This window comes from Triturus cristatus, chromosome 2_2 (genome assembly GCF_964204655.1).
Source record: "Triturus cristatus chromosome 2_2, aTriCri1.1, whole genome shotgun sequence".
Lineage (NCBI taxonomy): Eukaryota > Metazoa > Chordata > Amphibia > Caudata > Salamandridae > Triturus > Triturus cristatus.
In genome coordinates this window covers 849,552,208-849,577,813 of record NC_140582.1, presented here as the reverse complement: position 1 = coordinate 849,577,813, position 25,606 = coordinate 849,552,208, and the positions used below count along the sequence as shown (strand labels likewise).

The 25,606-nt window shown below is 43.3% G+C and overlaps 1 protein-coding gene across 3 annotated transcripts in view; it reads left to right on the top strand.

Annotated features, from left to right (window-relative positions):
- Positions 1-25,606, top strand: part of NSUN7 (NOP2/Sun RNA methyltransferase family member 7) — a 1,257,082-nt gene that overhangs the window by 624,673 nt on the left and 606,803 nt on the right. For all 3 annotated transcript variants that reach the window (XM_085642201.1, XM_085642202.1, XM_085642203.1), the window contains one exon: positions 16,913-17,065. In XM_085642201.1, coding sequence (XP_085498327.1) covers positions 16,913-17,065 — 153 coding nt within the window. The remainder of the gene's footprint in view (positions 1-16,912; positions 17,066-25,606) is intronic.

The window sequence follows — 25,606 nt, the reverse complement described above, 5'->3', positions numbered from 1 at the left end:
CTGTCCGCCCAGTTGTGTCCCAGATCAACGCCCCGCAGGCCTTGGTCTCCAGGCCCCTCTTGGCTCAGGGCCGTCGTACAGCGCTAGGGGGGCCCATTCCGGGTGAAGGCTCCCACTGCTCTCGTCTCCCCACCCGTGATGCCTCAGAGGTCTGCTTTTCCGTCTTTACTACGGCAATGTGCCTGCCAATATGCCATGGAGTGGGAATTCCCTCTGGGGCTTGCACTCAGCAGCTGGGCCCCCACCAGCGCAGCCACCGTCCCCTCGCAGATCTCCCTTGTCTCCGTGGGACTCTCAGGGTGAGTAGATTCCCTGGGGCGGCAGATGCGGTTCTCCCGCTCAGTGTGGGGCAGCCCCCTCCGGTAGGCCGCCGTCGGAGCAGACGTCTCTCCCCCACAGCAGGCGCCGTAGGTCACACCTGGGCACAGGTTTCAAGCACACCGCAACGTCCAGCCATGTCATGGACGGGAGTCCTGGGGCCACCACTCCGCTGCCGTTATCGCCTCAAAATAAACAATTTTAAATGTTCACTCTGGGGACTAATTAACTGAATTCAGGATATATTCCAGACAGGTCTTCAAAGTGCACACCTTAGAGGCCATGGCCCATCTTACGGAATGTGCCTGAAAACATGATGTAACAATGCCCACTTTGCTCTTGATCCACAGGGAAAAAAGGTGATTCTTACCTGTGGCTACTCCAGGCACGTTAGCACCCCCCAAAAGGCTCCTATCCCACAACGACCTCTGCAAAGCCCCGGGTTGGGTAGAGCCCTCGTTTGATCTTGCTACTGAAATGGCTTCCTACTTTGCTGTCTCTGGGAAACTGAAGGACAAGTGCCCACTGCCTCTACCCACACCTAAAAAAAAAAATCTCATGGATTGTTAAATCTAATTCTGTGAAGAGAACGTGATTTAAAAAATTGCTAAGTTCCTTAATGAAGGAGTCTCAGAAGGAATCTCCTTTCACCACTGGGCCCACTTGCGTGGTAGCCTGTTCAACCAACTTGAGGTCAGTCTTTATCAAAAAGTAATGTTGCCTCTCCATGCATAGGGCGAAGTCTGCGTTTTAAAAAAACACATAGTTCCTGTTGGGCCCATCCAGATAGAGTGTCAGTGATATTATGCTGTTAGTTTCTCTAGCTTCTTGGGTCAGATCAAGTATTTTTATTAAGAGCCCCACTACATCAGGCATTTTATCCTGGCCTGCTCTCCAGGAGCAGTTTATTCCTTTCTTGGGATCTATCATGCATTTAATATGAAAATGATCATCTTCTTGTCAATTTCTGGGGTGAGAGCCACTTTGCCCTCTAGGTACGGTCTAATGCATTCTGCATTAAGACATCTCTTAAGTTTCTTGTTTAGAGGTTTACCAATTCAGCTGCTCACACATTGGGCAACATTAGCCACTACGGTTCATTCTGAGGATTGTGGATGATAGATATCTTGTGGGTTCAACATGCCCAGAAAGCACTTAATTCCATTCACCCCTTCCTTTTCATTTATGTCTACTCTGGACTGCTTGGAGCCATCTTCTGGTTGCTACGGTCTGCTGGGACTTTGTTCTTCACCTGAGTCTTCGTCCTGCTCATGTTCCTCTGATTATTCCCTATCAAGAAGATCTCCCAATTGGGGATATGAACCTGCCTCTCCAGGAGTATTTACAGGGAAGTCCTCATCCATCCATTCTTCCACTGTTCTCGCCTGCCTGTTAAGGAACGCCTACCTATGGCTTTCAAAGGCATCTGGGCAGGGGATGGTCTTATACTATTGGCTTTCAACTTTCCTTGGGTACTCTGAGCTCCTTGAGTTTCAGAGGGTTGAAAAGACCCAAAGTCTTCCCCGTTAGGGTGTTCGTGCAGCAACTAGAGGGTAGCAGCAACATTGGCCTGCACCTGTAGATTCTGAATTTATCTTCTTCATATCCATTACTGTTTGGCCAGAGGTTTAAATGGGGTGGGATACTCCTTGTAAGAAACTACTGCCCCCTGGATATAGAGGGCAACTATGAGAAACACATGAGTTTACTTGCTTCTACACTGCTTTCACACTACGGATCAATAAAATTACCAACCCCATTGTCACCTCCCCGATCCTGTAGAATCATTCTGGTGCTGATTCAATAATTGCCTTGAATTCTAAGCACTGATGACTTCCATATTTTATTTCTGCGCAAAAGAAAGTAATTAGAAGTAAGAAAACTGAATGTCTTATCGCTAATTCGCTAATCACTCATTTGAAAATGCTACAGAACCTTGTATTTAAAGGTATGATAAACGATAAACTGAAATTTGAGTCCTTGTAATTAGCTCTTTAGATAAAAGTGCTTTATAAAATCAGATAAATATTTGATTAGGCAGGGTGCAGTGTCTTAATAAATTCAAATGAAACAATGAAACAGCCGAGAATAAAAGAGAAAAAATAAAAATAGAAGAGAAAGGAATAAAATAAAACTGAAAAGATTGAAGTAACATAAACAGTAATACCTCTGCATTCTTATAGCTTCATGCTGTTAACAATTCAAGTTAAGCACAACCTTGAACTGTAAACAGCTACACCCTCTCAACATAACTCTGTAGTGCATCAAGGACAGTTTCCGCCATTTTCGGTAACATTTCCACCTAGGAACATGGTTCACCTTGATGCAGCATTCATCTAGACAAGTCAAGGGACGGTGTGAGGGAAACGTGACTCTTCCCAGAGAGCAATACACACAGCGCAGCTGAACATCGGTGACCCCAAGTAGTTGCAATTGTTGTCACTTGTCGGGATTGATATATCGTTTGTCCCCTTGGGGCTGCCTCTCGCATCGATCCAGGCCTTGGATGTGTTCTTGCCCAGTCCCTGATCTGTAGTAGGTGCGCGTGGAAGCTACAGGTGTTGATGAGCTCGGCTCTTACTGACAATACCTGCTCTGTGCAATGTCCAGGAAAGAATAACTGTGAGGCATCCTGACAGCTCACAGAACAAGTAAAAAAACAATTGTGATACAAAAAGAAGTGCATAATGGGAATGCATTTTAATTGTGCGTCCCAAAGGAGCACCAGCCATCTTATATGCTGAATTTCTCAATTCGCACAGAGAATGTAGTGAAAGGGCTAGAGCGCCAACCTTGAAACTGAGGAACAGGGTTCAAGTCGTGGTGGGAGGCTCAACAGACTCTTGTAAACTGGCGCTCATGTAAAGCCTCCGATACTTCGGTCGAGTTAAAGTGATAAAGTAAAAGAACGAACAGCTGGAGGGGGTGGGAACGAAATAGACGCTTGCTCACAGATTACAAAGTAGGTCGACAAAAGTGGATGAAAACAGAACTTGGGCCAGGGGACATCGATAAGAGAAACACTCGAGGAACAACAGGAATTAGTATGCTACAGCCAATAGAAATGGAGGAAAAGTAAGATGCAAGCACAGGACCAATGAGAAGTAAGGGAGGGATGTAAGCACTTAAATTAAATACAATAGATTTCGCAACAGGCAAAACCTAAAAATATTGACAATGCTTGTTTACAGATGGCATCCAGGGCCCTAGCTCTGCATCTCGGAATGTGGTCACTAGCACCTCGGAATGTGGTCACTAAACAATGTTTTGTAGTTTTATATAGTGCAATCTCAGCCCTTGGGAACTGGAGATCTTTACAAAAGCACCATTGACATTACACAAGGTCACATTCATTTTATAGGCACCCCAGGTTAATTGATTTGCCCTGAATCGCAGGATGTTGATCCAATGGTGGGACTCATAACTGTTTCACCAGTTCCAAAGTCGTCAGCAGTGCCATAATGCTCCATCCTACTCCCATAAATGATGAGGATAATAATGAATGAATGAATGAATGAAAAAATATTTGTAGAGTGCATAGCTACCCTAAGGCATCCCAGCACTAATAGCAGCAGCAGACAGAGAAGACAGGTTACTAGGCGGGGTATTGGAAAAGCCATGTTTTAAGGAGTTTTTGGAAGGGCAAAAGATTGGACTCAAGATGTAAGTGAGGAGGTAGGGCGTTCCAAAGCTTGGCGATGTTCTAAGAGAATAAGCGCCCGCCGCTTCTTACTTGTTTTTATTTTTGGGACTGAAGCAAGAGGGAGGTTGGCCGAGCGGAGACATCTGTTAAGGCAATAAGGGGAGACAATGGATTGAATAATTGGCGGTCCTTTTCCCCAGAAGAACTTGTGGGCGATGCATAGAGACTTAAATTTGATTCTCTCTGATGCGGGTAGCCAATGAAGAGCCTTCAGTGCCGGCTTAGCAGATTGACGGTAGGGGATCTGGAGGAGCAAACGAGCTGCACAATTTTTGAACAATCTGCAACTTGGAGGTGGCTGCTCGGGGAGCTCCTAGGTAGAGCGCATTCCCATTGTCCAGGCGGGAAAGAATAAGAGCCAGGACCATTAATCTTCTAGCCAAAAGGGGAAGAAGGGGAAGGATTTCACAAAGCATCCTAACAATGCCGTAACAAGTAGTCGATAGTTTTGTCAACTGTTGCTCAAAATTCTGGGAACGATCTAGCCACATGCCCAGACTTTTGATCTGATTTTTTGGGGCAGGAGCGGGGCGAAGACAGTTTGGCCACAATAACCCTGAATTGAAGAGGGGAGAATTACCTAGGAGCATAAGCTCTGTCTTTTCTCCGTTCAGTTTCAGGCAGGAGAGCTCCATCCACCTGGCCACCTTCCCCAGACAGGGGCCCAGGCCGGAAGATTAATTCTCCGGCTGGTTTAAGGCCACAACTAGTTGCATGTCATCAGCATAAGTGACTATCTTAATACCAAATGGACGGACTATCTCAGCCAGTGGGCTCATTTATACGTTAAACAGTGTAGGGCTCAGGGACGATCCCTGAGGAACACCACAGCTGAGAGACATACGCTTAGAGATGTCATCTCCTCCGAAGACCTGAAAAGACCTGTCTTCTAGGAAGGACTGCAACCGGGTGATAACACCCCCAGATACTCCAAAACTCCTGAGTCTGAGAATTAGGATGTTGTAGTTGACAGTGTCGAAAGCATTGTTGAGGTCCAGGAGGATGATGGCCGCTGTACCTCCTTGGTCCAGAATTTTCCTCGACTCTTCAACCACCGCTAAGAGAGCAGTTTCTGTCTCCTGTTGGGGCCGGAAACCAATCTGGTAGTAGTGCAGAAGGTTGTCGGACTCTAGATACCCAGACAGGACTGAGTTAACATGTCTTTCCAGGATCTTACAAATCACTGGGAGGAGGGAAATAGGTCGAAAGTACCCCAGGAGGTCAGGGTCCAGATTGGGTTTCTTGAGCAGTGTTTTCACTAGGGCACATTCCCAGGGCAAAGGGACTAATCCAGTCAAGATGGAGGAGTTAATCAGTTCCAGTATCACTGGAAGAATTGTTCCAGCAGCTTGGGTTAGAGAGTGAGGGGGAGCTGAGTCTCTGGGAGAGTCTGATTTTACAAGGGCCAAGATGATTTCTAAGGACTTGAGGTCCATCAAGGGGATTTCCTCCAACAGAAACTCAGGGCAATGAGGAGTAATGTCCATAAGCAACATGTCATTTTGGCAAGCCGCGAGAGGAAAGGTGATGACTATATCTTGGTTTTTTTAATGAAAAATGCCAGTTCGTTGCAGCAGGTGAGAGCGCCATCAATGGGGGCTTGTGGGGAGGGAAGCTTGAGAAGAGTCTTTGCGATGCGGAAAATTTCCAGCAGGTAATTGGACGCAAGACTAATTTTTTCCTCATAGTAGGACGCTTGTGCAAATTCAAATTCAGCTTGATAGATTTTGATGGCATCCCTTATTTTTCAGTTTGCTTGATGCCACATAATCCCTTCTCCATTTCTTTCTAGTCTTTTGCAGACTTGTTCATGTTCACGGAGCTTAGGGGAGTACCACAGAGAGGTATTGGTCCTGACTTTTTTGTGAGTAGAGTTTTGGGGGAGAACATGGTCTAGAGAGGAATCAATCCGCTCGTTAAATTTGTCATTGGCAACGATGGGGTTCGGTTCAAAGGAAGGCCTGGTGACGTCAAGAACTGAGACCCACTCTTCTTTTTTAGTTCAAAATATTTTATTAAACTTTTGCATATGGAGTTAGATAGTGGTAAACTAAATAAATACACAGTTGGAAAGGATGGATACATCATGGGGGGTGTAGGTTGTGCATAAGATGATGCTTCAGTGAATATTCTGCAGAAATTGAGTGAACAGTATAATGCGTAGTGTATAAAGCATAGACATGTAATTCTAGAACATATAGGATGCATATCCTGACAGAATAACCTGATCGCGTATTACATATGGTCTTAGCTGTCGAGACATGTATACCGATTGCTTGCCAGGTTTATCTAACAACAGTGTGCATGTAGAATAACAATAGGCAGAAGTATACAACATGTCAACTATGATCCTACGGAATGCACAGGGGTGAATAGAAAGGATTTATCTTACAAGTATGCGGGGGGTGTTAATGTTAGAGATTGTGTGATCTAGCGACGAGGAACATTGAGATGTACTGAAGGAGTATACACATCATAAGGAAAAGTTGAGGAGGAGCAGAGGCCATACAGTGGTTCATGGCGGTTTGTAAATAAAGTCCCTTGTATCTAGTGTCTGCCAGATTGAGTGTCGTGAGGCCCTCCATGTGGAAATTTGGAGGGCAATGTTGTCAGCACCCCTCAGGAAAGAGAGCCATTCCTGCCATTTGGCGAAGGAGACCACCATGAAGTTTTTCCAGTTGGATAGGATTAGTTTGCAAGCTAGTGTAAGCATTAAATCCAGGAGGAACCGGTCATTATCGCATCTGAGTTGGGGATCCAAAGGGCCCAGTAAGACATATGAGAACTCTCATATGGGGATAATCTTTAATGTGTAAGCGATGTAATCAAAAACCTTAGTCCAGTAGGTTTGAAGGAGTGGGCAGCTAAATAACATGTGTTCAAGGGAGCCCTCATGTTTATCTTTGCACCAGCAGGTGGAGTTTTTAGTAAGGCCGACCTTGAAGAGTTTTGCGGGAGTCCAATAAGTCCTGTTAATTAGCATGAATTTAGTTTGTGATAATATTGGTGAGATTTTATGTGAAAATGGGAATTTGTTAATGGGGGGCCTGTTTAAGGCAATGTTTATTTTGGTAGATTCGGATTCCCACTTCTGTTGGTTACGAGATAAAGATTTGCTTTGGTTTGGCATGAGGATCCACTAATCGCCCAGAGCTCAAGCGCATCCACAATCCTTTCATGCGGCATCATCAAAGTGCATGTAAAAACCAATTGTAAAATACATGTCCGGATTGACGGAATACTCGTTACTTCTCCGGTTGCCTGACCTTAAAATGGCGATTGCAGCGGCATAGTAGAGGCTCATTAAAGTCTTATTAAAGTTTGTTGAAGACTACCAAGACTACTTCAACATGAAGGATCAAACAGTTTACATCATTAAAAACAGAGTGCTCTACTATTAAACAACCGATTACACACAATGCACATAGCAAACTGAAATGAACTGAAATGAATTGAAAGTGATAGCAGCACAATGACAGCGGTAGCGGCAATAGCAGCGCAATAGTAATAGCAGTACAATAGCGGCAGTATAATGTTACACTAAAGTTACACTAAAAGCACTAAAGGCACTGAAAGCACCAAAGGCACTAAAGACACCATTTACCGTGGTTCATTGGTTTGTAAATTTGCGCACGGAGCTGTGCACAAAATGTCGGCCGAAGTGTTGTTACGCTCATGAATCGCTAATCACCCACTAATCACCCTCTGATGAATCGCTAATCACCTACTAATCATCCGCTGTTCATCCAGGGCTCAGGCATTCACGGTCCCTTCATGTGGTGTCATCAACGTGTACTGAAGCCAGATTTCAAAATGACGACAGCAGCAACGCAATATCAGCGCAATTGCAAAGGAATAACAGGCAGTAAAGGCACCAGTCTTAAAATCACGACAGCGGAGGAGGCTGCGGCGGCGGCACCATAATGGCAAACTAAATGTCTTAGCCAGCTTAACCAAATAGAGGTTCACTATCAAACACAACCATTTACTGTGTCTTTCAAATTGGCGGCAGCAACGGCGGCGGCACAATAGTGTCAGTAATTAAAATCAACTGATATCGACTTGTCAAAGTCAGCTATTATAAACTGACAAGCAATAAAGTGCCAAGCGCCAGTACCAATCACCAAGTCCCATATGCCAAGGGCCAACTACCAAGAGAACCAAGTGCAAGGCACAAGAGCCAAGAGACAAAAGTAGTGTACGACAAGTGTACGACAAGTAACAAGTGGCGAGAGCCAAGAGCCAAAAAGCCACACACCGGAACTCACCAAGAACCATAAAAGTCAGCCAGTATCAAAGTTAGCAGAGCCAAGTGCGGTGTGCGAAGAGCCAAAAGTAGTAAGCAGCAAGAACCAAGCACCAATTCTCATGTGCCAAGTGCCAAGCGTCAAGTAACAAGAGTCCAAGTACCTAGTGCGAAGAACCAAGAGTAGTAAGCGACAAGTGACAAGCAACAGATACCAAATGCCAAACGCCAAATGTCAATAGCCAAGAGAACAAAGAGCAAAGAGCCAAGAGAACCATGGGAGTCATGTAAATCAAGAGAGTCAAGAGTGTCAAGTGTCAAGAGTCAAGAGAATAAAGTAACTCAGGACAGTCAAGTAAAATAAAGTGACTCGGGAGAGTCAAGCGAATCAAGTAAGTCAAGAGTCGACATCCAAGGGTCACCAAGAGACCCACAGAGAAACCTCTGTTTTCTGTTGTCCTCTGTTGTCATCAACTTTCGACGACTTATCGTTCTGGCATGGCAACGTCATAATCCCAGGATATATAGGCTTACCAAAATGATGGCCAAAGAAAGCAAACAATCTCTAAAAAGAGTGAAAGCCGACCCACCGCACCTGGACTCACCAGCAAAAGGGAAACAGGACATTAACGCAACAATGGAAATGATCCTCAAGCAATTAGCAGATGTACACGATCTGGCCAAGTCCACAAAAACAAACACTGACCTCATGCAGAATGAAATTGCAGCCATTTGCCAAGACATGAAGGAAACAAGCACCAGACCAGGCGGAAAACAGAATTAGTCATCTAGAAGACAATGGTAATACAATGAAGAAATCCATTCAAATGCTCAAATGTTACCTCCCGCTCGTGTACAAAAGAACTCTCGGAATTGGAAGATAGAAACAGACGTGGCAACCTACATATTTTTGGCCTAACTGAGGGAGTAGAGGACTCTGACCACTCCTGCATCGTTTTCCTAGAGAAATGGTTCACCCAGGCCACCAACATAAAATTCGATAAAGATCTGGCATTTGACAGGGCCCACAGAGTTCCGACACGGATATCTCATAACGCCAAAGCTCCCAGGCCTATAGTTTGCAAACCTCTAAGGTACCAGCATGTAGAGTTGATTCTGAACCACATGAAGAAACATAGTCACATACTATGGAAAGGCACATAAATCTTTATCTCACAGGATTACTCAAAACTAACTGTGGACACTCGCAAGGGGTTTCTAAACCTTCGAGCTAAAATTAAATCAGCTGGTCTACAGGGTTCGTTCATCGCACCGGCAACATTCAGAATTGTCTCACATGGCATCCCTCACATCTTCACGGACCCAGGCCCGCTTAACAAATTTCTAGATAAAAAGGCCGATACACGAATGGACACTTCTGCACCCAAAGACTTGCCCTCCACTTCCACTTAAGAGAAATATAACGCTGTTCTCTGATGCTCTAAATGCTCTAAATGTAGACCAGACCAACTCTATGTCCTATGTTTCACGAAATATGCACTAAATATGTTTAAAAATCTGTTTAAAATATGCTTAACGAAATATGCACTTCAAAGGCTGCACATGCTCTCACGCTCTGTTCATACTTACACACGCAAATGAGACCCACTGTTCTAACAGGAGTTTAGACCACTTGCGTTCCTGGCTACTGGTCGTGCTGAGGGAGGAGGGCGGTCCGGTGGTGCCCCAAGAAAGGGGAATCAGAAAGTGGTCTGACCATGGCAGAGGGATAGGACTTCCCTCACTATTAGTAAAGATAGGGTCAAGTAGATGACCTTTGAGGTGGGTGGACCCAATAACTCTTTGTTTGAACTGAAACGCTGAGAGATTTCTAACTAACTCAGAGGCAGCTGAGTTTGCGGGATCATCTAGATGTAAATTAAGGTCTCCTAATATCGTAAAGTTGGAGGGGGAGCTGGCCAAATTAGTCGCGGTTTCAGGAAGAATTTTAAAAAGTTGTCCATGGGCTCCAGGGGGACGATAGATTAATTTGCCTGAAAATGTTTGCAATGGCGAGAAATCTACCACAAAAGAGAGATTCTCGCAGTTAGGTAAGGGGTCTGCTGTGATGCGGCACTTAAACTGACCTTTATGTATAATGGAAATGCCACCACCTTTGCCTTTTTTGCGGTCTTTCTGCTGGATTTGGTAACCATGGGGGAGGGATTGTACAAGGTCAGGGTCAGACTCATTGTTAAGCCACGTTTCGGTTAAGAACAGAGCATCAGGGAGTTCCTCTTCCAGTAGGATAGAGATTTCAGCAGAGTGTTTGGGGAGAGACCTACAGTTTAATATAAACATTTTATAGGGTGTGGGATTCTGCAAAGTGGTCTGGGGTTTAAAGGTTGGACAGAATTTAAAAGAGCAATGGGAACAAATAGAATTGTCCTTAATTAAAGATAAGGAATGTAAACAATTTTCATTGATAGCCCCCTTTAGTCGTAGGAGGTGGTCAGAAGAGTAAAGGTGTTTACCTGAAGGGAAATGGACAGGGGGCATGGCCCCTAGCCCCGGTCGGACAAGGACAGGCGCAGACGGGCTTGCCTTTGGCGTGCCGCTGTGCGCGTCCGCTGCTCGCTCGCAACTGCATTGAGCGAGGCCAGATAGAGCTCTTTCTGCACAATCGAGGAAGAGCCTCGCGGCGGACCGAAGAGCAGAGAGAGAGGTAGGAGAGAGCCAGGAATGCTCACCTAACAATGCCCCCAAAGTCATAGTATAAAGTTTAAAACCTGCTAAAATTAGATCAGATTAAAACAACACACAAGAGTAAAATGGTGGTTCAGTGCAAAAAGGCAATTATTTAGCAGCAGTATTACCTGCGCTATACTTCCCCATGCATCCGCCATAATGATGATAAACAAATTATAGAACAAAAGCATGTAAGCTCCTGCGGGCCTTTTCAAAGGCATCGGAGAGAGGGTAGCCTATTGAGCGTGAACGGCCATTTAAGCAATCTCTCTGTGCCGCTAGGAAGTGTGGAAGGAAGGCTTCAGTGAGTTTGGCTGAACAAAATACCTCATGGGAGTCTCTGCTCTGACAGGACAGGCAATTGGGGTGCTGAATACTTAGTGGAGTCAATGCAAAGCTGTTGAACACCCCTGGTGCATCTTAGACAAACAGAAATATAGGAAGTGAGGAAGAAAGCTACAACACACACATTCCTCTGATTTATTTAACTGTTTGAGTTCAATGATTGAGCACCAGTAACACTAAAAAACTGACTGTCCATGTGTTAGTATTTTTTCATGGAAGGAGCTTTCCGACTACAAACTGGTATCAAACTAAACGATCTCTTCAGAGGGGTTTTCATGGGACTGCTCCATGTCTCAGGAAAGGAACTCCCTAACAGGGTGAAACCACTGGCCTTCATCCTTTCCACATGGCTGCGGAGTGGTTGCTCACCTTGTGCCACAGGGCAGCCAAATGCCTTGTGATTCGCTCCCAGCAGCCTTCATGTGTGATGCCTCCGTCTCCATTTGCAGGGGCATGGCAGTACTGCACTTACTGCGGACAGAATGTAGCCATAATGCAGGCAATCTCCTGGAATACCATGGCAACATCTGGAAAGGCTTCCGGTGAGCTAACGGTGCACACACTAGGAGTAGAAGCTTGACTCATGTCTATCTGTGCCATACTAGTTTCCTGTATTGTGAAATACATAGTGCAGATATTGGCAATCCTCCCCAGCAAACATCCATTAATGGCTACATAGCACACAAGGAATATAATCAGAAAACATACGTTCACCTTGGGCATAATATCAGTAAAGCAGTGGAGCAGTGCAACCCGGTGGGCTAAATAATTTATAGCCCCAAAAAATGGTGCTTGAGCATGTAAGGCTTTTTGCGAAACAATTATTTGGCACCACCCGGTTCCGGGCTTTTTTGTGCTGTGAAAATTTAAAATTACTTGCACATACTTTCTATACATTAATTCTATTACTGTTTATCGCGCTCACACCTCAAATGGAGTTGCCCCTAAGCTCTTTGAAGAACAGGCATTCTACCAAGCTAAAAGGGAGCCTGTATATCAACCCAGCAATAGTGAAAAACCAGGGGCAGTTTCTCACCCTTTGCATGAAAGCACTATGCCTCGTCGAACCAAAAACCATATACCCAATCCCACCCTTCAGCCTTGGAAGATCTCGTAAAAGATGTGGCCAGAATCACAGGCATGTTGTGGCGACGCTGTGACTTGAACTCAGTTTCCCAAGTACGAAGTCTGCAGCTCTGGCCATTAAGCCAAATTCTCTCACCTCTGCCGGACAGCCAATGAGGTAGGAGAAACACACCCAAAGGCCCTGGGCCCAACTGAGCCAGAAAATGGGTATGACACCATTCCAAGCGCATGACCCCATGGCGGGGTAGAGTCCCGAAGAACTTGCAGGAGACGTCCTTGTACATGGTTTTACTGGAGTACCATAGGTGCTCTATTTAGCTCACTTACATTTATTCAAGTAATGCGTGAAGCAAATCATGGGGATGAAACCCAGAACAAACCACGCTGCTCACTTGTTCCCTCCTTCCTCGCCTTGAATGATTGCACCTCCTGGGTGCTGGCAACATTGCAGATTTTTCCTCATAAAGCAAGCAAATTGGGACAGGGTGGGAGAAGGCAACCAACAATGTAGCAGGAGGGAGACGGGGCCAGTAAGTCACCGAACAGCGGGAGTAAAGCAGGAGTGGAGCAAGAGAAGCAATGAGAGGTAGACAGCCTGCAAGTGCTGCAGAAGAAGAATAAACAAAGTTTGTACATAGTGGCATGCCGATAGTGCAACGCAACAGAATTTAAGAAGTGAAGGACACCAACGGTATGCGCATTTACATGTGTCAGTCCTGATTTGGAATGCATAATTGAATTGCTTTTTAATTTATGCGTTCCAAAGGAGTGTCAGCCATCCTATATAGGAAGCTCAGTGTCCACAGAGAGGAGAAATGATGTGGCATAAAGACTGGAGTGGCTGATCTTGAAGCTAGGGAACCAGGTTCGAGTCTCTGTGGGAGGCTCAAAATCCTGTAATGCAAATTAATTAATCTATCCATGTCTGAGAATGCATCCTATTGAAAAGTAACTGGTGTGCAAAGATGAAAAAAAAATCAAGCACACTTAAATTGTGTGCAGTCACAGAGAGATTAGGTAAAGAGTGGAGGACACACAAAACAAGCACAGCGCTTGGGCACAGCGCAAGCGCTGTGCAGTCAAAACCTAAAAAAAAGAGTTCCACAAAACAGTACTTGGACCATGGGACACTGGCGAGAGAAACACACGAGGAGCAAAAGGAAATAGTATGGTACAGCCAATAAAAATGGAGGAAAAGTAATGGCGGGAGTTAAGCCACTTTTAAGATTTATAATAAATACAATAGATTTCATGCTGTGCTGGCCAAACCTAAAAAGGCATTGTGGAGCTTAAACCAATACAACTGACACATGCTCCTCCCTAAAGTACCGTAGAATCTTAATACTTTGTATATATCATTATAAACCAGTAGCCAAGAAAAAGCCCTTATCTGGCTGCTGAGCAGAAATGAAAGAGGAAGTGCTTTTTTTCTTGGAGACTCATTTTTATAGACTACTGCGTTCTTATTCTTGTATTATGGTGTTTCGTTTTTGGGCTGCTGAGCACATCAAATTGAAAAAGAAATGCTTAATTTGAGCATCCGGTCCATACATAAAATTTGCTCTATCTGGTATGGTCTATGACCATACCAGATTGATTCATTTGTAAATACCATTAATTCTACCAGCGTCTCACTTATAATTGTTTTTTCATTTGTAAGCCATCAATTGTGGCAATAGTTAATTTATTTCAAAAGAATAGCCTCTAATGAAAGTGGTCATTTCAATCAATACGTTGCTTTGTGTTTTACACAAGAAGTGATCCAGAGACGGTACTGGATTCAGCTTGATTTGTCTAGAATAGTTAGGAATCCCTAAAACAATGCCTATCTGATGTTGTGCCTGGGACAGGATTCAAAGTCTATTGATCAATTTGTGGATTTGACGTTGGGAATAAAATACTTTTATAGTTTTACATAAAAAGAATCCCTCCCAATGCATTGCTAAAAATGGTCTTTATTGTAATCATCTGTTGAAGTACTTCAAAGGAAGCTTTAATGGAACCCAAATTGAAATAGTCTCCTCTTTTAAGTAATGTAGCTTCTGTATATGTCATAGGTAGATATTAGGGCTCAATTTTTTTCAGAGTTCAAAGGTATGAAGCTGCTCAGTATGTTTTGACTATACGTATAAGTTTGAGTATACATTGTTTCCTTATTTTGAAAAGCTGTTTTGTCAATGATATAAGCTAGGGATACTTTTAGGGCAGAAATAAGGGATGGGAATTCTAGTGTAATTTTAGAATGTCTGTCTTTGTCCCGCCTGCCTATGATTCATATGAAGGATGTTAATAGCAGCTGGTCTGGATTTGTTGCCCCATTCTTCTAATGCGTTGAGTAGTCCTAATATATGCAAGATCTTTGCATAGACAAAGCAATAGCACTCTAGTAGGGTATGCTTTTTTGGAGCAACAAAACTGTCTTGATTAGGTTGATGAATATTTTATCAGGCAACCTCTGATGGTAATTCTAATGGATCTACAAATCTCATCAGAACTTTTCTTTTGTAATGCATCGCCATTAATGTTTAAAACAGCTTCGTTTAGCATACTTAAATAATGCTAAGAATGTTTACTTCTATTGCCTTTTATTTAATCACACACTAGAATGGTGGAATCAAACACTGTGTATTTCAATATAATCACTTGGAGATCAGCAAACTTTATTTGAAATACACATTGGTAGTGTTGAACACCCATAATTAAGATATATATAATGCTATCCTTGAATAACAGTTTGTTTTTATGTAGCATTGATTTAAGGGTACACTGACTGGAATAGCTTTTTTGCCCTTATTTTTATTTAAAGAAAGAGGAATACATAAAAGATTTAGTCTATTCACACAGTGTCTACAATGATATTGATAAGCTTATGTTGTTACCCAGTAAAGAAATCATATTTTTTTTATTTTGCAAATGTTTTCATTAACCCCTTCAGCGCGGCGTGGATTTCCGCGCCACGCTGAAGGTTCCATGCGCGGGCGGGGCCATGACGGAGCGGTTCCGTCATGCGCACAGCGCAACCGACGTGCATGACGGAACCACTCCGTCATGCGCGTCGAAGGGGTTAATATAGCATCATTTTTTTAAAAACAAATTTTGATTGGCATTTATCATATGCAGCTGTCAGGATTAGTACATCTGTAACATCACATATACTACCTTCCCAGCAGTTCCATAATTGACAGATCTGTAGCGTTAGTATTAATTCAACAATGCTTGACGAGACAGGGCTATCCATCAATATAAACAATCTCGTTATTTTTATTATCCTTTGAGCGCAATTTGGAATAATTATAGTTGGGGGTGTGTATAGATACGGTACATCAACTGGTTGCACTATTTCCGCATCATGTAGAGGATCTAGCCTCAGCAGTAAAATGTATCTAAGGGGTAGCCTATAACCTACTTCTCAACTGTGTAAACCTAATACAACCAGTGCTGGGATCCCAATGTAGTAATGATCCAGAAATGTGTGGATTGGGACCGGTTTTGGGGGGGATCTATTATTATAGTATAAAATTGAGAAAAATAGATGAAATAGGAAAATAAATAGTGTTATATATGATCTAGTAAGTGGATATTTGTTTTAATATTTTATTGAATGACATTGTAAAGTTTTGAACTTTATAAAGAATTGAATGGAAATACACAGTGTTTACAAGATGGGAATGTGAATGGTACACCCTCTTATATAACATGAAACTCTGGGGGAGTTTCTCCCCAGGGAATACTTGTTCTTCACAGAGGAAAAAATGTATATGTGCATACTTAAATGCTGCACATTTACACATGCAGAAGTATCCACCTGCTGGAAATTTCACATAAACAAATGTTACACATTGAAATGTTCTAGTTATAGATTTTCTGCAGTACTCCCGGAATCATTTAGGTTCTAGGAATATTCCCAGCAGGGAACTCATGAATGGGATGCATCCTGGAAAAGAGGCTGTATGTGGCTTCTGTTGTTTGCCTTAATGTTATGGCCCATTTAATTATGTATTTGTATATTTATTTATTTATGTTTCAGTAGGTCCCACACGTCCTCGTCTGACCCACTGTGTTTTACATGTCTAAAACGGAGTGGGAAAGGTTTGTCCCATAACCTCTGTCTCGCTCATTATGCTTCTTTTTAAAATAGAAGACGGATGTGAGGTTTTGCGGCCACTGGGCGTCTGGCAAGGAGGCTTTTGCACTGTTTAGGCTGCATGCCACTCCTATTTGAATCCTTAAAAAGTCAGATTTTTCCTCGAAATGTATAAGCAAGCCTGGAAGGCCAAAATTCCTATTTTAAACCATTAGGATTTGTGATTCATATCTTTTGTATTAATTGTGAAGGGCAGAAGGGGGAAATAAAAAGTAGACAGTAAGGGAGATTTAAAAGTTGCTATGTGTTATCATTTTAAAAATTAATACAAATTAATAAGCTTTGTTACAAAACACATTTATTTTGCATTGCTAATCAAATACATAGAGGCATTCCTTAATGTATAATGCAAGTGACCCAAAAAACATCTTTATATTCTTAGCTATAAAACAAAATTGGCAGCAGCACTTGCAAGATGTCGAATCAAATATGATGCTCTTACGATTGACTACATTCTACCTGAAACTGTGCGGAGTCAAGAACGGAGAGCCTTCACTATACCCTTGTATGCCTGGGTTAACACCGCAAAAATCAGGTAATCTAAAAATGTGTTGGTTTTATTTACACTTATGTTGAAAAATGAATATTTTCAAACTTATTTATAATGTATAGATTGTATGTGTCCAGAATATCCGAAATTATGTGTTGTTGTATTAAGCAGGTTAAGGTGGGAACATGTGAAATTTAGTCCAGATGGCATATTCATTTCCACTATAGTATTTTTTTAAATAGTCTTTTGTCTTTTCAGATTATGTATGCCATAACATATCCATGTAGTTCAATTAAATCTGATCTATTGGACATGGTACAGCAACTCTATCATTACATAACAAATCAAAGATAACCACCAACAAATATGGAATAAAGCACACTGTACCCATCCACCCGACACACCCTTGCCCCCATTATGTCACAGCTGCATTCCACCCTATCAACATGTTAAATATGTCTATATGTCTTTGTGGGGTTTGAGCTGTGGTGAGTTGTTTTAATTGATTGGAGTATAGTTGAGGGCAGCATGATTTGTGTGATATAAAGAAATGATTTAAATCACAACAGGACTTCCCATTGATTGAATACTATCAACGTGTTAAATATGTCTTTAGTAGTCAATCAATGGGAATCCTTTCTTTATATCACACAAATCATGCTGCCCTCATCTATACTCCCATCAATTAAAACAACTCACCACAGCTCAAACCCCACAAATCCCATCTCATCTCAGACCACCCCTTTCTCTATTCCTGAATCACCCCAGACTGAGTCACAGAGGCTCATAAAGGTCTACCATCCAAAGGGTCATTGAGTAGCCTAGCCAGCGCAGCCTATGTCATGAAATCTGCTAGTTTTCTGTGCCACTGTGTCCTCTTCATGAGTATTTCTTCATCTATCTATTTATCGCAGCCTCACACTTAGCCACCTTATAGCTATTATCTTCTTCGAAAAGGATTATTCCCAGTAACTGAATTTTTCTAGTCATTTTCCCTTTTTTCTTTTGGGAAGCAAGCCCAGTAGTCAAGGTTGAATTGTAGCCTGTATCTCACGCCCTTTGCAATGTGCAAGTTTAATCAGTGCTGCAAAAGGTATGCAGTTCCTAAAGGGGACGGGGGAGAGACAGGTCTTTCTTCATGATGCCCTCACTCACCCCGAAGGATGTCATGCTTCATCATTGGGCTTTGCTCCTCGTCGTGTCGGCGCTGCAATGCCCGATGGGCTCACCGTAAACGGGGCACTTTGCCGGAGATCTTTTGAAGAAGCCGTGGGGTGCGTGCGGGTAAGAGGGCAGGGCAGGTGCAGTGCACGGGAGGTGGATCTTAAAATAAGTCTGGATCATTCCTATTCAAAAATAATTTTTATGGTTTAGGTAGATCCGGCTTAATTATAAAGAGTGTGGACGCCCTATGTGGATGCAATGTTCCTAGCGGGCTGTCGCAGTGTAGTGGGTCGACATGTTTCATGCCTTTATCGCTCCTAACGAGTCGTATGGCACTTCTTCAGGACCTAAATAGATGTGTGGTGCACTACTAGTAATCTGGCTCCTGAAGTGTAGGAAGGTAACCCGACGTACTAGAGTAAAGCCCTAGTAGATCTATACTGGGCAATAGAAGACCTGTGTGGGCGAAAAACAAGAAAGGAGGGGGGAAAAAGGGGGGAAGAACAATCGCACAACAATGGAGGTTAAAACCTGGCATGATCAGGGGACCTCTCAGTTAAGTTACGCACTGCCATATGATCGTCGTGTGAAGGCATGCACGTGTTGTGGTATTTTGTAAACATGCCAGCGTTGGTGGTGTGACGGTAGTACAGTATAACCGGCAATGCTGGTTGTCAAAATACAAGGCTAAAGACCCAACCATCACCATCAAGGAGGCAGACAAAGGGGTCGCCATCATGATTATGGCAACGACCGCCTACAGAAATGAATGTCTATGCCAATTACGTACTGAACGTTACTACACACCAATTACCGAAGACGCCACAGCACGCCTGACCACCCAAATCGACTCAATGGTCTCAGCAGCCCTCAACCAGGGTTGGATTACGAAACATGAGGCGGAATTTCTTACCAATAAAAACCCCAGACTCCCCTATTTTTACACTCTCCCAAAGATAAACAAAGGGGTAATCCCACCACCCGGGAGACCTATAGTGTCAGGAAGAGGTTCAGTTCTGGAACCACTCTCCAAATTCTGCGACCACTTCTTTCAACCCCTGGTCCGCACTACACCTTCCTTCCTCCAGGACACGAGGGATGTCCTTGGATTCATTGAGTCTACCAATGAAGAGGACCTTCTACCTGATATCCTACTAACTCTAGACGTAGAGGCCCTCTGCACTAACATTCCCCAACTCAAAACACTAGAGGTAGTGGAATCCAGTTTGCGCAACGGCACATGGACATCCCCCACCCCCATCAGTTTTATCATGGAGTGCGCCCACATTGCTCTAACCGAGAACTTTTTCCAATTTGAGAACAGTCTCTTTCATCAAACCCAGGGTACATCTATGGGTAGTACATTTGCCCCAAGCCTGGCATGTCTTTACATGTCGGACTTTGAAGGCAAACATGTACTTACCAACACCAATCCCTTCAGGGACAATGTCCAACTGTGGCGACGCTACATAGACGACATCCTGGTCTTTTGGAAAGGCACCAATGACAACATCACCGCCTTCCTCGCCTGGATTAACAACCTCAATCCATACCTCAAGTTCACAGCCAATAGTTCAGACACTGAAGTCTCCTTTTTGGACATCCTTATAACAAGAGAACCAAACAGGCTGATCACCACTACTTACAAAAAACCCACAGATAGCCACTGCCCCCTACTCTTTCAGAGCTTTCATCCCAAAGCCCTCAGGGAAAACCTTCCCTATGGGCAATTTCTGCGGTTACGCAGGAATTGCAGCGACATGGAGGACTACAAGAGACAGTCATCCGAACTTAGTGCCAATCTAGCACGGAGACAATATCTTGCTAGCCAGATAAAAAACGCCCAAAAAAGAGCCCAAAATACCAACAGACAAGCCCTTCTAGACAACCAAAACAAACCCAAGACCGACTTGCTGACTTGCATCACCACCTACACCCCAGAGTCCAATATGCTCAAGAAAGTAATCAATAAACATTGGAAGATCCTACAAGTAGGGGAACAAACATTCAGCAAACCCAGGTTCACCTTTAAACGCACAGCAAACATCAAATACTTGCTTATAAATACTAGACCCAGACAACAGACTACACACACAAACACTCTTTGGGGCCTACCGTCTGTTACAGGTCGTTTCCCCTGCAGTCAATGTGTTGTATGTCCACTCACAAAAGCCACAAAAACCATCGCGTTGACCGAGACATGTACATGAAAACAAAATAAACACACCAATTGTAATACCAGCAATTGCGTTTATCTAATCACATGTCCCTGTCAACGCCAGTACATTGGCATGACGACACGCCCAATAAAAACAAGGATCAACGAACATAGGAGTAGCATCAGGTGTAAAAAGACAACCACCAAGATGTGTACCCACTATGTAGAAGCACAACATTCCACTAACGACCTCCACTGGACCATTTTAGAATCCTCAAAAAACATCACCAAAGAAGCACTGTTCAGAAAAGAACAACGCTGGGTCTTCAAATTGGCGTCCCATATTCGGGGGCTCAATGACGATATCCCCTGGGCAGAACTAAACCACTCACTTATAGGGAGAAGGCTCTCCCATATGTACAACAACTTAGGGCTTATAGTTCACCCACATATCCTTCTAGCGACCAACCTACTATTCTGCAGGAACTCACTTCCAACCTGAACCTTTCTAATAGAGTCCTTATACTGACAAACCATGGGCAACTTCCTCGTTGTCACCACTACACTATTTTATTTTTCTACCTTTCCAGCACCCAGCATAGCATGTCTTTCAACGCTACTGGCCCTCCTAACTTACTTAGAATTCCTTTAGCCCCCGCATGAGGGCGTCAGACACTACCAGCAGCACCTTTACTGCTTCAAAATTGAGATATCATGATTGACCGGGAGCTTTTTACTAGGGGTGAGTTTCCATGTTACAGTGATTCCCCTCCCTAGCGGTTTCGCTTCACACCACCCGTTTCACTTAACATGCCACAAACACATCCGTTTATGACCATGGTATGTTGCGCAATTTTTACAATCTACTCGAATGTATGCTGTGCTCTAACGATTTAATGCCTCCTCAGTGTACAGTGACAACTAGCTCCTTCTTGTGCACTTAGCGTTCGGGTACCTCCGACAGATTATACGTTTAGTCACCACCTTAGGAGAGCTCAACTTCACTCTTTGTCATTATGCACTGAGACCCACCTTCGATGTGACGCACCATTATGCATTTAATCTATCCAACTATTTCATACCCTGTAAACTTGTGCCCGAAGTACATTGTGTTCCAGTGCATGCCTCCTCAATTACCACCACCCTTCATCGCAAGAGGCTCCGAATACTCACGGATAATTACGGTTCTTTGAACCGGACTCTGTCGGAGTAAACACTTATATTTATCACTACGTTCCCCACTACGATGGCGCATAGTGGCACCGTGCACTCACGGACATTCCCATCGACTTCATGACACTCTGGGCATTAACTTAGAAACGAGCACGTTGGTTACAGGGAGTTCCACTACAGTTGAACCTAACCTAACCAGACCACACGTTGCCCGCATTTATACAGGTCTAGAGGCGAATTGCCTTGTATTTTAACAACCAGCATTGCCGGTTATACTGTACTACCGTCACACCACCAACGCTGGCGTGTTTACAAAATACCACAACACCTGCATGCCTTCACACGACGATCATATGGCAGTGCATAACTTAACTGAGAGATCCCCTGCTCATGCCATGTTTTAACCTCCATTGTTGTGCGTTTGTTCTTTTCCCCCCCTCCTTTCTTGTTTTTCGCCCCCACAGGTCTTCTATTGGCCAGTATAGATCTACTAGGGCTTCACTCTACTACGTCTGGTTACCTTCCTACACTTCAGGAGCCAGATTACTAGTAGTACACCACACATCTATTTAGGTCCTTAAGAAGTGCCATACGATTCGTTAGGAGCGGCAAAGGCACAAAACATGTCGACCCACTACACTGCGACATCCCGCTAGGAACATTGCATCCACATTGGGCGTCCACACTCTTTTTAATTAAGTCGGATCTACCTAAACCATTAAAATTGTTTTTGAATAGGACTGATCCAGACTTATTTTAAGATCCACCTCCCATGCACTACACCTGCCCTGCCCTCTTACCCGCACGCACCCCACAGCTTCTTCAAAAGATCTCCGGCAAAGAGCCCCGTTTACAGTGAGCCCGTTGGGCATTGCAGCGCAGGCCCGACGAGGAGCAAAGCCCAATGATGAAGCATGACATCCTTCGGGGTGTGTGAGGGCATAATGAAGAAAGACCTGTCTCTCCCCATCCCCTTTAGGAACTGCATACCTTTTGCAGCACAGTTCTCTAGGAGCCCTGTGTGCAGGACCTGTGTAAACAACGGCTCCTGGTCTCAAACCCTTTTTCTTTGACAAGTTTAATCAGCACATTAGACCAGAAACCCTCCACCTCCCAACATGTCCAGGCTATTTGTATGAAGTCTGTTCCCTCTGACAATGCAGACAACAGGAATGATGCCCTGGGTGCGTGAAAGATGCCCCAGGGTAGATTCTACTGAGTTTTACAGGGGTCACATAAGTCATGCGTACATGATTAAATTGAGTAAGCTTAAAACATGTGTTACTAGACACCTGCCTGAACCCAGTACAGACCCTATCCCAGCCTGTATCAGTAATAATATCTGGAGCAATTTCCTGCAATCCACCCCCTAACTTTAAACTCTGCAATGGCCTGTCTGCCTGAAATGGCTCTGTATAGAAAGGAAACCAGCCTTCTTACATTTGACGGCTCATAATTTCGACCAAAGTTTGAGTCAGTGTCTGGGCATCCAAATGTGGGCCATACTGCCCTTGCACTTTGTGCCATGGGTTGAAGGTTATTTGCCTTTCCTGAAAACGTGGATATATTTTGCGAGGTACAGGTCCACAACTGTCTGACATTCCTCTTCCTCCAGCCTCCAGTGTTCTACTGATATGCTGTGAGCATTTTGTGTGAAGGGATAAAACTCTTATCTCTTCATGTGGTGCAAATGACACACATCTTAATACTCTTTTAATCACTTTACCCCATACCCTACATACATGTGTTATGACAAACTGGAGATGAGAGACCTGCAGTGCTTTTCAGCTGCAAAATGACTGTGTGGGTAACGGTAATGTAAATGCACACCGCCAAAGTTTTATGTAGTCATATACTGTAAACAAGAGCATCAAGTAGAAATATGGGATGCTAAGCGTAAGGACATACCTGTTATCCAGAAGGGTCGCCAATAACACAAAAGTGCTCCTTTCCACAAGTGAATACAAATGCCTGCTATGAAAGAGGGAGTCCCGAATCACTTAAACCCCCTAGATGTTTTTGGTTTGGACCACACAGTTTCTGGACCTCTGTGATTGAGTCATGCTAATTAGATCCTCTCTTACTTTAAGCTTTATTAAAATGGATTTTCGAGTGCTAACTGACAGTGCTTCCTATGCAGCACAGTTGAGGTAAGAGGTCCATGATGGTCACACATCGACACTGATGCACATGTATGTGGGCTGTCCAAGTGAAACTACTGTCTTGGTCCATCCGGTACCTGTGCACATGTAGCCTGTCACAGGTGGGACCTTGGGTGAATTGGTTCTTGCCTGTGTAGTCCATTCATTTTAACTGTGCACCCAAGAGGAAATAACCCAATCTCTTTTTGACTTCACTGTTGGTAAAACATGATATGCCAGAAAATTAACTTTGTATTGGCTCAACATAGAGAAAATATTTAAGTCTCTTTTCCTATGTCTAAAAATATCCACAGGGTTTCCTATGTCTAAAAATGTCCAGGGTGTAATATTAAGTAGCCATATACTTTGGGTTTTTCAATATTTCAGAGTTATGCCTTGAATCAGATTTGTGCTTTGAACTACTCGGCTGGTCTAACTTAATTACTCTGCTGAGCATCAGGTAAATCAAGACCTCCCTCTGACATTAGACCCATTTGTGGGTAGTTAGCCTTCCCCTGGCAGAGAACATAGGCATACCTCTGACTCCAGAATTTAATGCAATACAGGAAGATACTGAAGACATGGTTATTTCCGAGGGAGAAATAATATACAGATGCAATGTTACTGCTCCTTCTCTGATTTCATCTGCTCTCCTGCCTGCCCTTTTTTAACTGGGCTCCTGTACTTTTCTAAATGATTGATCTCGCATGCTATAGCATCAAGGTACTCTCTCAGCGCCAAAATACCCGTAGGGTGGTAGTGCGCTATACAAATCTTTTTTACATTACATTATACCAGACTTTTAACCCCTTCGCTGCTAGGCCTTTTCCCCTCCTGTGCTAAGCCTTTTTTGGGCTATTTGGGTTAGTGCGCGCTTAGGCCCCTGTAACTTTTTGACCACATTAGGTATCCACGCCAAATTTGCGTCCTTTTCTTCCAACATCATGGGGATTCTAAAGGTACCCAGGGTTTGTGGATTCTCTTAGAGGGTTCCCAGAAATTAGTCAAAATACAGCAAAATGTTGTTTTTTTGTGAAAAATGGGGAAAAGTGGCTGCAAATGAAAGCGTCTGGGTTTTTCTCTGCAAATGATATCAAAAAAGGGTTTGTGGGGCTGAAATCACAATTTCTCCAGCTTTTAGGGAATGACAGATTTTTGGCAGAAATTCAACATTTTTTACACAGTTTTGACATTTTTCTGGGACATACCCTATTTTTGCTATTTTTTGTGCTTTCAACCTTCTTCCAGATAATGGTAAAAATGGGTAGAAAAGCAATAATGGATCCTGGAAAGCTATACATTTTTGAAAAGTAGACAAAATTCTGAATTCAGCAAGGGGTCATTTGTGTAGATCCATCAAGGTTTCTTTATAGAAACTAACAGGTAAATATAGGACAAATTAAAAATTTGTTGAAAAAAGCAGCCTTTTGAGTCAACGTTTTCACCTGTAACTTCTTCGAATTATGACATCTCTTTGAAAGCAATGTACCGTTACATCCAGTGGACCTTCCTGGTTGTGGGGACATATAGGACTTGTAGGTTCACCAAGAGCCCAACGAACCCAGAGTAAAAAACTGAGCAGCATTTTGTAATGGTTTTTTTTTTGTTCCGGGTATATAGCAATTATTGTGGGAAAATGTATACATGGAAAAATCGGTATGAAAGACACCTATGTATTTCTGAAATGGGAACAAATTACAGAGTTTAGAAACAGTGCATATTTGGACATTTTCGAAATTGGGAATACTCATACTTGCATGACAATTATTGGTCATTTTTCAAAATGACTTTTTTTTTACACAATGTCTTTCATTTAGAAGGGAGAAATGCATCAAAAATCAATAGGTAATAACAGTTGCTTTACAAATCTGAACTACCCTAAGTCTCCCGATAGAAATGGTACCTCACTTGTGTGGGTAGGCATAGTGCCCACGACAGGAAGTGGCTCAA